General features: G+C 36.3%; 1 protein-coding gene across 1 annotated transcript in view; it reads right to left on the bottom strand.

Moving 5' to 3' along the window:
- Window positions 1-16,913, bottom strand: part of LOC138134565 (metabotropic glutamate receptor 5-like) — a 32,685-nt gene that overhangs the window by 1,697 nt on the left and 14,075 nt on the right. Inside the window, exons 2-7 of the mRNA XM_069052904.1 lie at window positions 15,460-16,211; window positions 12,979-13,225; window positions 6,095-6,375; window positions 2,991-3,160; window positions 1,896-2,144; window positions 18-153 (exon numbers count right to left, since the gene is read on the bottom strand). Coding sequence (XP_068909005.1) covers window positions 18-153; window positions 1,896-2,144; window positions 2,991-3,160; window positions 6,095-6,375; window positions 12,979-13,225; window positions 15,460-16,153 — 1,777 coding nt within the window. The 5' untranslated portion in view covers window positions 16,154-16,211. The remainder of the gene's footprint in view (window positions 1-17; window positions 154-1,895; window positions 2,145-2,990; window positions 3,161-6,094; window positions 6,376-12,978; window positions 13,226-15,459; window positions 16,212-16,913) is intronic.

The raw sequence follows: 16,913 nt of genomic DNA, 5'->3' as shown, positions 1-16,913 counted from the left end.
TGACGCAATCTACTTACCAACCTTCAAGTCGTCAGGCGCGGACCCTTTCTCGCAGCGACGGCAACTCTCTCCGTTCTTGTCTGGGACTTCTCCGCTGGGACACGGCACGCACACCCAGCAACATCGCTTGTCCTTTCCGCCTTGCTGGACGTTCTGAAAAAGTCGACAGAAATGGAATATCAATTTTTCAGAGGCACAGAGAGGAAGCTTGCGAAGCGCGGATGGACGGCCTCTTAAACCAGATGATAAGGTTTTTCTTATGCGATGGCAGCTGTCTCAGCATCAATTTTACTGCGGTTATTTCTGCATGAGCGAGATGCTGCATGCGCAAATTTTGCAAATGATCTAATAATCGCACTAGGCTATCAAAACGTTTCGCACACAACTGCAACCATTATTTCCCTTGTTTATCCAAAAACAAAGACTTAATTAAAATGGGTGTATAAAACAGTAATTAATAATAATTCGGAATATATCAGCAAAAGTGCTCTCACAAAATACCAATTAATTATCGTTTATTTTAATTTTAATACACAAGGTGATATAAAAAATAAATTATTTATAGACAAAAAAAAGAGTGTGTGCTTAAGACCGCACGACAGAAGTGAAAACTTCTATGACGTTCGTAATTGATTTTATCATTTTTATACAGGTGTCCCTGAAATGCGCGGCAAAATTTTAACCACGAGCTACTAGGCTTCATGTAGAACTCGGAAAATATATTTAAAAAATTCTATGTCAAAAAAATAAAATGCTACATTTTTTTTAAATTGCTTTTAGTCTTCAACGTTGTTCCACAACCTTGTAGGTAAAATTTCGGAACATTTAAAAAATACACCCTGTATATCCTATTTTATAAAATGTCATTTTATTTTTTGACAGAGAATTTTTTAAATATTTTTCCCAGTTCTACATGAAGCCTAGTAGCTCGTGGTTAAAATTTTGCCGCGCATTTCAGGTTCACCCTGTATATGGCTACTCTTGCAGCTCTGTATTGACGTTGCTTAAATTTAGCAACACAATGAAAATTTGGAAGTGACGCACAGCTGACTGTTTCTTGCTCTCTTGACTTACTCGAATGAGCCTTTCACCTCGGGGCGTGTGACGTGACAGCGTGAGGCATGACGGTCGAAAACCAATTCACTGCCCCGGAGAAATAATGTATGAGGTACGCCTAAAAAAGTTTTCACCTCAAAAATAATTATCCCGAGCGAAATCGTTAGTTGATTGATTTCACTTGAAAAAGTATCCGTTGGCCGCATTTATTTTATTATTTTATATTGTCATTTATAGAGTTTTCATCAACTTTAGATGCGAATTTGAAATTAGTTTTTGAACCTCCATCATTTATTCACTCTACCGTCTGAATTTTCAGAAGTTCACAAAATAAAATAACGATTCCTCGAAACTTTCAACTATTTTCGTTCAGAATTTCACCTAATGGCCAAATTAAATATAAATAATGCACCGTTCTCGTTGTTTCTACACTATTGACACTGAACGAACTGCATTGCATCTGATTTTCTCGAACCGAATCAATTTTAATTTTAATTAAAATTTCAATTACCATGGCACAGTTTTCAACCCCTAAACATTAATGAATTATGTTTGAAAAACGTCATTTATGTTATGCGATCCGAGGTATGCGAGACTGATATCACGGTAATAAATGTGGATATGTTCGCAGACCTGAAAAAAAACCATCCGAAAATTTAAACAAAATTCTATAAAAGATTTCAAATTCAATACTGTTGGAGAAAGTAAGGTGAGTATTTCAGACATCAAAATACTCTGGTGGAGAAAATTGTAAACATGTTAAAAAATTTACGGCTCGTCTATTTTGAGATATTCATGTCGGAGAAATGTCGGAGCTTGTTATCGCAATTCGTACATACTTTATACTGCCCCCTGGGGCATTCCTCCGAGCAGACGGACTTGACAGTTTTGTTCCTGCCGAACTGCATCGGTCTCGATTGGTTCCAGAACAAGCTCCTGTTGTTCCAATTACCGACCTGGACGTAATCAAAGGTACCGTTCTTGATCCTCTGATAGTTCATGATGTCGTAACGACCGGGTGGGTCCCCATTTTCGTCGAACTCTATCGTCTCCTCTTCGTAGTCGAAAGATACGTTCATCAAATAATTCTGAAAAATCAAATATTTCATGTGTCTTCGTTAATTCGCAAGAATCTGACGCGGGAAAAGATCGAAGTGTGTGGCTTTTACGTTTCGACGAGCTAAAAGCCGGTTCGGACGTGTTTATTCTGCTGCACTCTCGCCCTATAAATCACCATAAATCGAATTTAACCGAAAAAATTCGATAAAATAGTTATCCTAAAATGCTTTTAGCGGCATGAAACTGGCAAGAAGTTCGCGCAAAGTTACACCGTTGTAAGATTTCCGATTTATTTCTGGCTTCGGGTTTTTATGTGCGTTGTTTCTTGCGAGCTTTAATACGAAATTATATTTTTATTGTGATTTGCTAACCTGCTGAAAAATAACGTGCTTCCTTTTGGTACTCTTCTTAGGATTTTACGATGCCATTTCGGCAAACATTTTCGTACAAAACATTAAATAAAAATTCCTCGTGAGTATGCAAGTTATTCAAGAACCTTTTGTAGCGTGGTCCCACCCTTGCTGCACGTATTATTAATGCAAATGTCCCCGCCAAAGCGTTTATTTGCCGGATTTTTTTTCCCTAAAGGTTGTTGTTATCTCGCAAAAAGGTACATTATTCCAATATTGTTAAATAAAGATAATTTTGTTCGGTAAACCAGCTGGTAAGTTCACACCGTTACTACATTCTAGAATCTATATTTTCCTTTCCCTACTTCAGTATTAATTATTAATATTGCTATTAATCACGCACGTTGAGATTAACCGGTCGTAAAGTGTATGAGAAATTAACGAATTCACTGAATGCTCCAAAAATGTTTACGGTGTGTTTTTGTAATCCATTTATGTTTGTGTGGGAAATGTGAACGAACCAACCTTAAACAAGGACCCGTTGAAGGGTAGGAGCTTTTCACACGTTCCTGCTGTTCCGTGGCCACACTTGTCCTGCTGCATGTCATGCAAGGCGTGAGCTAAACTGTAGATCGCCTTAATAACAAAGCTGAGCTTAGAGTCTTGCCGATATTTGTCTTTCAACCTCTCTTCACCTGGAAAATGCGATTACGTTAGCTAAGCCGGCAAACACGAAAAAGCTTAAAAGTAAAAACAGGGCGCTTCGCTCGAGCACAACATTTTTCTAATTAATTAATAATTTCGGGACAAGTTCCCCTTCAGCTTAATGGAATTGATTTCAATTCTTCCGACACATTTTCGAGAATTCTAAAATCGTGAAATCTCTCCCGAGTCCGTTTGTTCGATGGTAGAGTCAAGTGGTTTTATAAAATGGAGGCGAAATGGTACGGATGTTTCCCCCGCTAATTAGCAATGACAAAGCTAGTAATTAATTTAGTAGCGCTCACATCTTTCAGAAGCGAATCGCTTTCAACATTTGCTGAAAAACTGTCAGACTGGAGGGATCGAATACATTAAAACTTGTTCGGTGTCAAAGTTGGAGTGTTGATATTTATTTCATCCACTGAGTAATAGAAGTTGGGATGTGGACCACATCGGATGGATTAAATTTGATTGGTCGAGTGCATCTCTGAATTATTGGCACAACCATTTTATAAATTGGTTTGTTAACATTGTATCATATCATCCCAGCGGAAACCTGTTTTTAGCCAAACAGTGTTAAATGGATTTGATCGATGATGATTTATCAATCACTTTAAATATTTCGTCATTCGACTTCATTACGCTAATAACGCATACGTCAAGTTCGACTGGTAATTTTTGTGCGCAGTTATACATATCTAATGAGCCAATTTTTCATATCTCGATTCGCTTCTTTCCCCGTGAAATTTCGCAAATTCGCAAACAGAACCGTAATGGATCATTTTCCGAAAGCCGCCTTTAATAACTCATGTCCGACCAGATTAACTCGACACCGGATAAAATACAGAACAGTTCAGGAGGAAATGTGTACAAATGTCTGTTCGATGATATTTAGATTGATGCGAAGCAACAGTTTCCTTTCATCCAACAAGTCGGACAGTAGAATCGATAACTTCACCAACTTTCATGGCTATGCTTCGATGAACCCAAAATCGGAACTTGAATTTTTTCTGACGTCGGTCAGCGAATTTTAACTCGAACTGACTGATTTTAAGTTAAACAGTTAAATCCAATGATATCAGATTATTTTGTAGTAATTGTTTGTCAAACGTGTATTTTATGCAGAGTTTTTCATAAGTGATAATGAGCCCAACGGAGTTGAAAATGCAACCCACAATACATAGTTTCGTAAATTTTGACATGACATAAATGTCATTCGCTTGGTGAAAAACGAAGATTTTTTGGGAAAATATTTATTGTCAGCATAAAAGCGCAACGGCAGAAGCATTTTTATTATATTCGCCATAAATCAGGATCATGTCTGTTTTCTCGTCCTTCGAATACATTTTAATCGTCGTATTTTAATGTATTCTAAATGTCAGCTCAGTTGTGACAAATAAAATTTATTGGAAATTTGGAAATGTATTGTGGGTTGCATTTTCAGTTCCGCCGGGCTCATTATCCCAGGTGAAATACCCTGTACAGCTTCGAACCCCCTCTGAACACATGTTTTTGTGCACCTCAAGGTGTACCTACAGAATATCAATTTTCCTTTCTTAGAGAATCACTGTCAAAGAAATCGTTGCCTGATACCAAAAAATCAACCGTTCGTGTAATCCTTACCTCGTGAATCTTAAAAAAGTTTCTGACATTGACAGCGTTTTTTGAATTGTCTCTTGTTACTCTGGAATCTTAACCGCTGAAGGAGTTTAATATAATTAGTTTTCGTTTCACGTATTAGTGAAGGGTGCTTAGTGCACAACTGTCGACAACTAGGGTGAATGCTTCACATCTAACAATTCAATAAATTCCTCTTTACATTAAGTTACAAATAGTTTGTATCAAAGGTGACCGTTCTTGAATTTGCAAACCGGAAAAGAATTTCCTTAAAACAATAAAGATGTAAACGAACGTCCACTGCGAATAAAAATTGTCTTCTTTTGTCAGACAGCGTTGCGTTTTCGTTGCCTTCAGCATTCTGTTTATTTCTAGATGTTTTTGTTGAGATTTGTTTCGCCTACGTTGATTGAAACTAGTACAGTGTGTTATCTGTTAAATAGCTGTTTGGTATTTCTAGTGTTCACGTTTAGAAAGACAAAGGTTCATTATTTGAAACGTGTACAAGAAGTATTTTAATTAACGTCTTTATCCTGCACGTTACATAAAAGCTTCGTTAAATAGGGTAAAAACCAGAAACAGAACAATGTCAAACGTTCACGTTTGATTGGATACACACCACCATTCATCACAATTGCATAAATAATTATTTGGGGTTCGCAGAAACAAAGTATAATTATTCAAACCCACTGTGACATTGGAACTGAAAAGTTTTTCAAATTATTATTGACACATTTTTAATTAATGTGTCAGAATATCATGTGCGTATAAATTCATGAATATTACAAATCCTCAAGACAAAGCTTGGATATCAACGTCGGTAAACATTTAGGTATCCCGCAAATTGCCTCAGTTATGTCAAATATTGAAGGCAACAACGTTTGTTCAACAATCTGGGATCGATCTCAAACTCATAACTACGAAACTACCTTCTTTGATCAAAGCATTTTTGAAATTTTTACGCGAGTACAAATTACAAAATTTAACACAAAAAAAGTAAAATGATGCATCCATAAATGTGGGGCATGCAAGACAACTTTGTTCTTTCTGGGTCATTCATTGTATCCATATTTTTTAAAACTTTTTATTACATAATTAAAAGAAATCATCACATGCATACTTTTATTATTATTGTTTTCTATTTTGTGCAAGACCGTGATCAGTGTTGTGCAGAATATAAAACGTTCAACTGATCATTTGTAGATTGTAGATTGAGATGGCTAGATGTCTAGATTACCTTCTGATTTTTTTGTGTGTTATTATCGTCATCAACCGTTTAGATTTTGTACGTCGCTGGTGACAGAGCTTACCAGTGCAAAGCTTTCTCGAGTCCGTCTTGTTGACGGTGAAGCTTTGTGAAGAGTCGAGTGCGTCGGTGGGGGAAGCTTCTGGTTCTCCGGCGAGCGAGCACGAGAAGTGTGATTCCCAGAATTCCTTGAACCAAGGATTTCGCAAGTTAGTGTGCGGCTTCAAAGACCAGTAGTACTCGTCGAACGAACTGACGTGCGGCGAATGAATTCTTATAGATATTCCGCCCCAAGCCTCTTCTTCGTATTCTTGTGTTACGTCTCCCCTGTCGGCCCAGCCGTCACTGGAAAACGTTTTGATGGTCATGTTTGGGCTCGATCTCCCTTAAAACTACTTTATCTGGGAGACGGCATCGTCCCCGAAGGCGGGGTCCTCGATGTGGCATAAACATTTAATACGGCTTGCTTTGTCGGTGCACTGATACATCGACCGAAAAATAAAAAAAAACATTTGAAATGCTTTCTGGATTTTATTTAGTTGTCTCGGTTTCTCCAGGGAGGCGTTAAAGAGAGTTTCACGAGATAAAAGGTTAGTCCGGCCACTCCGTAAATTAAGAGCGGTAAAGATCCACTATTTTACTGCCAACTACAATAAACTTATTGTCATATCTTGTATAGACACTTAACTTCAACGACGGAGTCACTTAACGGTGGGAGGTGTCGTAAAATGGAGTTTTGAATGGTTATAAATGTTATAATCTGCAGTTCTACGCTGGCGTTTCATTTTTGCAAAAAGAAGAAAAATTAAATATCACTAAATATAAATTGCTGACCCGGAAGAGACAGTCCTCGATTCTCACAAAGTCATAAATGGTAAATTATATAGCAGTTGTCGTTATTTTCGGAAGTAATGTTTTCGGCCTGCTCGCGATTATGGAACAGTTCATTCGTTTTTATTTTCTCGAATTCGAGCGGAAAATTGAGGATATGTGTTTAAAGTAACGTTCAATAGCGGCATTTCCAGACAAAATTATCAACTGCAAAGTAAATGCTACAAATGCAGACGTTTTCAGAGCTTTTAACTAATAATTAATTTAACTTGAATTAAAAGATTAACTAAATACTCGTTATTAGGAAGATTCCTAAATCTAAAAAATATACAAATCACTTAAAAAGGAAATAAGCGATAAATCATAGTAGCATTGACCTTAAACGCAAAAAATAATCAATTAATGTTTGTGTGCACTGGCGAATGCTTTCACTTTTTACAGCAAGGTGATTTAAATTATAATTTTATAAAACTGGTGGAAACAGAACTTTTTTGATTAAATTATTTGCGATTTTTTGCAAACTTTCAAGTTTTATAACTATTTAAAACACGCCAGTTAATTGATTTATTTAAAAAACTGAAGGAAAACGACGAAATATAATGTATACATCAGATTGAAATGACTAAGTGTTTGGAGAGCATTAAGACGTTAAACATTCATATAAATGGATTTGGTTGTTTGACGTTTCATTAAATATAATTTTTGCGTCTGAAAGGGCAGCACTTGCGCTTGAAGCTTTGATAAATTTACGTCACAGCAACGTCATCTCTTCAATATTGAAACTTACAATGCGAAATGAACTTGCCAATATTCGAGCGGAGGCGGAAGCTAAATATTTTCTATTTTCACGGAGCGCCTAATAAACGTGGAAAAAATATTCGATGGGGGAGGTGCAAACCGACGTAACAATTTCGAAAAAGGTGTCCCTTTAAAATGGTCAAATTACCCTAAATAAGGACGTAATTTAATATTTGCCGATAATATTAACCTATAGAGTAAGGACGTGCTTGCCATACAAACGAATACCTTTTGGTAGAGATGTTATAAATTCTGAAACCTAACCCCTCAGCTACCACGACGATAAATTTTAGACACACTTGATACCTTCAGGTGCACATTAATTTTAATACAGTCTTAATCTAATTATATTTATTTATAAATCAAAACTGGGACAATGTAAAGCAAAACTGGACGGGGGAAAACATTTCATCGGATATATTTTTTCACCAAACAAACATATTCTTCACATCCTTGATAAGCAATCAATATGTATTGTTCCGGTTAACGGGAGGCCACAAGCCGATTTGATTCCTGTAAACTCTACTGCAGTGTTTGGATAGTTCAGTATCTCAGATTCTGAAGGATATTTGATAAAACGGTCCAGGATAAGTGATACTCTATTGGAATTTGTCGTGAAACGTTAAACAGAACAAATTCTCTGAGGTATTTCTATTGTTCGCTGCTGCAGCACACAAGAACACAACGTTAACAAATAAAACTTGCCAAAATGGAATTTAATCACGAATACTGGTCACAGTGTTGTTGCGTTTGATTTTTAAATCTGCAAGTACAAAGCTTTTACCCAAATCGTTCCTATTCTAGACATTTTATCAAATGACAGTTGTCGATTTATTTTTTAAAGTAGGCAACCCAAAATGCACATTGAGCACAAATTTAACTTTGAAACGTTAATTGTAAAACGCAGAATCAAATTTGGAAGGGTTTATTTTATAATTTAAACGAACCGTTGAAAATAAACTAAAAGTAACATATTTGTTATATAATTTAATAAAAATATTTTAGGGATGAAATACACATTCCAGGTGGGTTTATTCCATTTGCCTTTGAATATACAGGGTATTTCACGAGTGATAATGAGCTCGACGGAATTGAAAATATACATAAAGCATAGTTAGCTGTGCAGTTTCGTAAATTTTGACATAAACGTCATTCGGTAAGTTAAACGAAATTCTGAAAAAACGAAGAGTTTTTGTCTGCATAAACGCGCAACGACAGAAGCATTTTTATTACATTCTCTGTTAATCAAGGTCATGTCTGTTTTCTCATCGTTCGAATACACTTTGATCGTCGTATTTTTAACTTTTTCGTAAATGTCAGTTGTGACAAATAAAATTATTGGATGCAAAGCCATCATGGATTTATAATTTCATTTTAAAACAAGACGATAGGAAATGTATTGTGGGTTGCATTTTCAATTCCAACGGGCTCATTATCACTCGTGAAATACCCTGTAGAATATCACATCAAACTCGAAAACAATTCCTGAAACTTTGAACGTAGAAATTCACCTGCCTGTGTCTCTTTTGGGTAACTATGGCAGCTGATGCTTACCACATTATAAGTAACTACGAACTTGTAATTTAATTGTTGAAATTCGAAGATTCCTCCGATTAGTTCATTAAACTAAGTTTTTGTTAGCTAATGAACCGCGACGACGTCACATTCTACTGGGTAGATTTACCTCAGAGACCTATCAGAAGCACACTTTGTGACAAAGAGTCGATAAAAAAGGAAATCATCTCGTAAATTTTTAGTAAAATCCCACTTTTCACGTCACTCAGAGTCTCTTTTAACGTAACGTATTTAAAACAGTAAACACAGCACTTTGTAATTAATCGATTTTCGGAAATTTAAAAGATGTTCGTGTCTGTTTAAAAATTTAAAATGTCCACACCAGCTTGCATTAATTAATTATTGTTGAGCACTAATCAATAGACCCCTAGCTGAGGCAATTAGCAATCAACTATTCATTACCAGTGGTTTCTACTTATTTGACAGGAAATCCGGCGAGAAAAGCTGTTATCACTGTGTAGCGTTGGAGATTTCAGGATGCAACGATATCTTCTACGCGTTTACCAGTTTTATCACCGTAATTAATTACGGATATTGTTGATAATTTGCATCGCGGATATTATTCGTATTTATTGCTTTATTTTTCGAAATTCGAACATGATGCGTTCAAACTTAAAACAAACAGTTAAATATTTAATCAAAATGAGTTAAGCGTAAAACCCATCCGATTCGCAACTGTGCATTCACTTAAAAAGCTCAACAAATGGTCGAAAGCTCCCTTCGTGCTAATATTAAAACAGTTTACGTGTAAATAAGCTCATTTATGTCGGAATTCCTTTTATCCTGTTACAGGTTGATTCAAAACGTTCGTTGTTTGGACACTTTCTCTGAGAGAATTCGACGCATAATTGAATTCTTACCAGCTGTGACTCACATTCCCCCCAACGAAAATATTCTTACGATTCGACTTGTTTTCCCTGTTATTCCGTGATTGACTTCAAGTTTAATGCGTCGAACTGTTTTTTCACTAATTTGACAAATTATAGAGCCGAAAGTCGACGACTTTTCGGGTCCAAAGTTTAGCTACAATGTAAAGGACTTATTTTATTTTCCTTCAATTTCTTTTCAACGCTCCGAGCTAGACTTTTTAATTAGGTTGGAAGAACTTTTGCTCTTGTCGCCATCGTAAATTTAGATGCAGATGTGACACACATATTGCCTCAGAAAAAAAAATGTAATGACCGCGTGTCTGTCTCAGACACAAAGGTTTGCAATAAATTATTTTGTTATTGATTTAGTAGCAGTATTTAACGGTACCAAGCAATCACTGCGAAAATCGAGAAACTCTGCTGTAGACAGTCCACCAACCAAATCGATTCTGATTGCCGGAAAAATAAAATTGGGCTAACAGAGAGTGACGTTTTTACTTCGCGAGTTGCCAAAGTAAGAAGTAGGAATTCACATGACCATCAGAACTGTCAGCGGTCGACCGTACTCAATTATCAGCGGAAAAGAACTCATCATATCGGCATCCGGGTAAATGCACCAAGTGAAAACATTTTATCGTTACATTTAAATGTAACCGTTTTACTTTTATATTTTACGGTTGCATTGTCGCGAAATAAATAAAAGTCACTACTGTTTTACTAAATCTTCACAGCAAGTTTTCCACTTTGTTCAACTTGTGACGTAATCTAGTCATAAAACTAAAGTACGTGCACCAAGAAGTTATGCAAATAAAAATTCATTAAAATTACCGTAATTAACATTCTGACAGAACAGTGTTTCGGTGAAGAAACATAAAAATGGAAATGCTTGTAAAAATTTAAACGGAGAAAGTTTTAAACGAACGTTTATCTCCAAGTGAAATATTTAATAAAGCATTAAATTTGTTCGACGTAAGATTTTAAAATATTATTTAGAACAAGATTTGCACTAACATAAATAAAATTTGATTTGAACTTTTTTTTCGATTCAAAGATCATAATATCTGAATTGCTAATTGTAAGTGTCTGCAATTAAAAGTTTCGAGAAGAAATAAGTCTTTAAGAAGGAACGAACGAACCGTAATTTGTGTTACACTTTTTAGTGTTCCCCAAAGGAACAGGCAAAAATAGACAATTTGTCAAAGAAAGCGCATCAAGTGATTTGATTTAAAATGACACAAAAGAAGCTTACGGAAATTATTCTTCGGGACAAAGTTAATAAGCCTGTCGATATTTTGGTATATTGTGATAAATTAACTGCTTGCACCGTTGGGATAAGCGTTAGTTAAAGCAACTAAACCGGTGGTGTTCCCGCACTTCATTAAACTCATTGATGGTAACATGACAGCAATAGATTACATCAACAATATGCAGAGAGGACAAACGAGAATTCACACACTGGGAAATCATCAAAAGCATTTTACTGTGCTTAATCCCTTCATCAAATGTAGGTACGCAAATACGATAAATGCTTGCAAGTTTGTGTCATTTATTAAATTTTATGGTTGTTGATTGCTTGTTGAATGTGTTTTGTTAGTTGTAAATGTGGCTAATAAGCAGTTTAAAATATTAGTGTTCGGAATGTAATGAGTTACAAATATATTTAAAAGGAAGAAAAAAGAAAATGCGGTAGAGAAAAAAATGAAAACGAAACAATTGTAGTAGCGAAGCTGTTTGAGGTTATAAATAGCGTCAATGTCTAGTGCATTGTTGTCAGTTTTACTAGTTTGCAATAGAAGAATACCCAGACTCGCAGACATCACGGGAAATTCAGCAACATGTTGTGTTTATTTGGATAGGTCCGCATGTCAGTGTGTCCAACGTTAAAAAAAATAAATCATTATCTCCCATTATGCCAAAACAACGTGAACGGTGATTAGATGTGAGATAATGTGGGAAAAATAAGAATAAAAACCTAGTTGAATTAAAAAATAGAAACCGAAAGTAATAAAACGTGGTAAAACTGATGAAACCCGAGTAAACCGAATTAATTTAGAGTAAGAAGAAGAGTGAGCGGAAACCCTCAAAGTTCAATGACATAAAAACAAAACTTTTTTTATAATTGATGCTTTGTTTTGGGATAAACAATTTTTATTGTTCTTTATAAAAAAACACCTCTGCATTTCAACGTGACTCCAAATCTCCACAACTTGGAATCGGTAAATATTTTCGCTTGGAAATGAGTTTTCACTTTTTACTTTGTTCCTTGATACATATATCATAAGAACAAACAAAAAATAAATTATAAAAGTGAATATCATCGCTGCGAAAAAATTGTGACCTGAACTTGAAAAATGTTATTACGAGGTAACTCATTTTACAAGCTCTCCCTGGTGACAATTAAAAATTTGTTTTGGAAAAACGAGTTCATTAAAAATGCAATTACATTAGTATCATTTCTGGTATTAATGTAATTTGATAAAATGACGTCAAGACTGCGATGTTGTCTTAGTTTTCTGTAGCAAACCGAAGACATTAGTTTTCTATCAGTACGCAGCAGACAAACTTCATCAAAGCGTCAGAGTTGCTGCTTTGATCGCAATACTCCGAAAGAGGCCACTTGTCAGAATGAAACTTTATTACTTCATACATACATACATAAAAAATATGACTGCGTTTGTACAGTGACTTTGAAACAGATAAAGTTAGAATGAAGTAAACTTTATGCTTTTAGGTAATGCAGTGTAATGAAAAGAACCTTCTTCTAAACTGAAAAATAAACTTATGCAATATTCTACAGTCGTGCACAGAAGACATGTGCGATGTGGAAATGGCACTGTGTTTCGTAAAAGAATAAGCTAGAACCGGAGCAGCTCACCTGCCGATGAATAGGAAATGATTTGTCATGTTCAGGCGTCGCGTGGCCTTCAGGAGACCCCTGACCGTGAGTCCCTCGCAAAAGCAGACCACCACAAAAGCATTAGGATCTTGTTTCAAATTTAAAATAACTTTGTCGAAGCTCTCGTCGGGTGCATTACTCAAGATCGAGTCCTCCCTTGCTATGCAGACGTCGACCTCTTCGGCGAGCTCGCGGAACGCCTGAATTCCCGACTGGCCATAATTTTCTGTAACAAACATCGATTACGTAATTAACGGCTTATCGGAACACCTGTTCCGGAGGGAAAAATATTAATTAATCGCATTATGCAAACTGGCACTATGCAACTGACACTGCTGGAACTTGATGATCAATTGCTGTGAATGCAAACAACTCGTAAAAGTTATTCGATTAATCAGGCTTGTTTGCCAATCATGATGGAAAGGTCCTTATTAGCATTTTAGTTGCAGCAAAATAATAAGAAAAAATCGAGATCGTGCCTCCGAGGAGGATTGCAGACAAAAGACCTCTAAAGTGCTTATAAGTCTATTTGGGTCTGATAGAATTTAATTCCATTGTGGTTAATGAAAATGCGTTATGAACTGGAAAATAATTAGGTTAAGGAAATCTCGCAAAAATTGTATTTTAGAGAAAAACTTCATCTCTTTGTTATTATAAGGAAATGACTAAGCCTAAAGCACCCACACCATTTACCAAGAATATCCACTTTGAAGGGATTTCAACTGAAAAAGACGTTAAGTATTACAACGTGAACTTTTCTCTTTATCCCCTTGTAAACTGTTTCACAAGCTGATTGTGTAGAAAAAGAAATCGTCGACCGAAAATAATTTCATAATCGTTCTATCGATCATGAATTAACTGAAATTCTAACCTAACTCGTTCAAATTTAATAATAATTGAGCCGAGTTACCGTTGCAGAGAACTTTAATAAGTTTATCACCGAATCCTGGTATATTATTAATATAAGGAACTTCTATGAAAGTTATCTAGCAGAATATGTACATTCGACGGTGACATTCACAGAAAAAGTTTTTAATGTAATTAATTTTATACCAGTCGGAAAATTTCAAATTTTAAGCAAGATGTGCAAGACGCATGCATGAATTTTAATCAAATAAAACTTGATTACCAAAATCTGGGAAATTTACTTTAGGGTTATATTACATGTAGGTAACAGTTGGTTAGAGGGATTGTGTCACACCACAACCGTTTACACTCTATCCTAGATTAGATTTAATTATAATCTCAATATATTTGAAAGCAGATGTAACCTAGAATCTCTAAGCACTGTTCGCTGTTGACCTCACGTTTAGCATAATTTTATTTGCACTGATTAGTCCAATTTCAAACATATTGTGTGTCCAGTTTAATAAATGAGAAATGTCGAATACAGTATTAATTTTAATTATAGTCCATGAGGTTGGTGCGAATCAAGAAATCGACATGACCTGCGTCTGCTTTTGGCATTTGACAGCAGTGCATGGTGCTAACAATATTTGAAAATTTATGTAGGCAAAATGATGATGACAGATGTCTTTATGAATTTTAATTTTTTAGATTATGAGTTCGTTTTCTTTTTGTCTTTCAAAAAACAGTTCTTTTCAGAACTCTTTATTTATCTGTATTTATCAACTAATAGGTAAGATATGATATTAAAAATTGTTGAAAACAACACTAAACAATCAGGTTTAGATTGTCTTTCTTTCTTCCTCCTTGATTTCGTTTCGGCAATGCCACGAATTAGTTTATCCCTTTACACGCTCACTTTTTTAAGTTTCTGTGCAATTCCAATATTATTTTTGCAATTACAAATTCTGCAAATGAATCTGTCCACTTGCTGCGTAGCTTTTCGTTGGCATCATACGGTGGAAATTTCAAGTAAGATTAGATAAAATGTGGTTAAAACCTAACCTAAAAATTTGACGTCGCTAATGTAATAAACGTACAACTCGCGTCTTGCTCTAATCGTGCATGCCAAAGCGAGATGCATAGTGGGACGCGCTTAATACAATACAAGAGCTTGATTACTTGTTTTACATTAATTTGTTGAAAAGAGTTGTTCTGCTTAAATTGATCCATGGGACTGTAATTAAAAAATAGACTAGCAACAAAAATAATCTTAGTTGCTCTATTATCTCCCGGCGCATCCACCAAAAGCGCAAGAGCTTCACCAACGTGATAAGAAATCCGAATCCAGTTCGACAAAACTGAACCGAATTTTTTCTTATGCAACGTTCCATCAAGATGTCATCCCTACAGGATGAACGAATTTAGGACAATACCTCAGAAAATTGAAAAGTGATATTTGTTCTTTGGAAGGTGCGCCACTGATGAAGCTATTGTGCGTGGCCAAAGCAACATAAAAGAAAGCGCTTCAATAGATTTTTCATTCTGCGAAGGCTCTTCCCCAGAAACACATTTTTAACGCCTTATTAACACTAACTAAAATAAAAGACTCACCGTCAGTATTGACAGCCGAGACGTAAGTCCATCCATAATATCTGACGATGTCCAGCATGACCTGTGCTTGGTAATAATCCGACGGCACGACCCTCAGAAAGTAATTAAACCTGCTCTTATCGGAGAGATCCCTCGAAGTGGTGGAGTAGCCGACTTGCGGTATGTGGAAGAGCTGGAGCAGATTCTGCACCTGGAGCGCCACCGAGCTGGACCCCGGCCCGACGACTCCGATCAGAGGCCCCCTTTGCGCCATGTCTCCCGTCAGCTGCGCCCCCGTAAGGTTATGGCAGGAGTCCAGGTAGGAGGAAACGGGGGTGATCGCATCTCTTATGAGCTCGATGCTTTGTTGGAGGGCGACCGGAGCGTACCAGCACTCGTCGCGTATTTCCACCCCTAATGTGAGATTCGGCAGTAAGTTGGGATCTTTATTAATTTTGTCTAACGTCTGGAACGTGACTTCCATCCTTTGGATGCCGTACAGCTCTCGGATTGCGCCGCATTTGATTCCCAGGCTCGCCACGGGTCGCTTCTTTGATGGGGGCTGGTGGTGCAACGGTAACAAGGTACCAATTATGAAATCGCCGTTCAGGAACCCCGATATGCGTTTATCTTGGTTTGCGTTCTGTGCGGAGGGCTCACATAGCTGGATCACCATTACTATCAACGCGACTGTGTTCCGGATGTTCGTCGGCATCGTGGCTTTGGCACCGTACGGAAATGCGAAGGAAAGTCTGCGTCATTTTCGGTGGATTCTGCAATAAAGGCTTCACTTGAGAAAATTCCAAGCAGCGGCGAAACGACCCAACAAAGGCAAAATATGTAACGCACGTTGTCTTTCCACCACTACGATAACAAGAAATGTTTTTTCGATGTATTTCCGCAAGCGAATTATTCAAACTTTAATACATAGGACTGACTTTTTGTTGAAAATCATACAGTGGGTGCCAAAAGTTCAGAATAATGGAAATATTTATTTTTTATCCAACATAATAATCATATTGCTGTGGTAAAATAAATAATGCCCATCATTACTACCGATGAGAGAATAAATAGAAAGTCACGAAGAAATTATTATTATAGGTTTATTTTTAACAAGTTACCATAACAATTACTAAATCAAGGTTTATTTGTAATTTTTAAATTGGTATATATCAAATAACTTCTTATTGTCTGCGTAAAAAAATCATGAAAAAAGAAATGATTTGAATAGATTTGACAGAGGTGTGGATGTTGGAGATGTTGTACTGCACTCGTGTGGAATGTATATTAGTCACTTAAGAAACTTCTTTCGTTACTCATATCATATGCCACAATCCACACACGTATGATAAATGACTACTCCGTTGAGCTTTTCGCAAAACAACTCGAACAAGTGATTTAAATCTTTTTTAAACAAATATTTACCCATAATTAGCATTTTCTGTCCCTTTTGATTTGCTTGCAATGGCGTCATC

This window comes from Tenebrio molitor, chromosome 7, assembly GCF_963966145.1.
Source record: "Tenebrio molitor chromosome 7, icTenMoli1.1, whole genome shotgun sequence".
Taxonomy (NCBI): Eukaryota; Metazoa; Arthropoda; class Insecta; order Coleoptera; family Tenebrionidae; genus Tenebrio; species Tenebrio molitor.
This window is presented reverse-complemented; position numbering and strand designations above follow the sequence as displayed.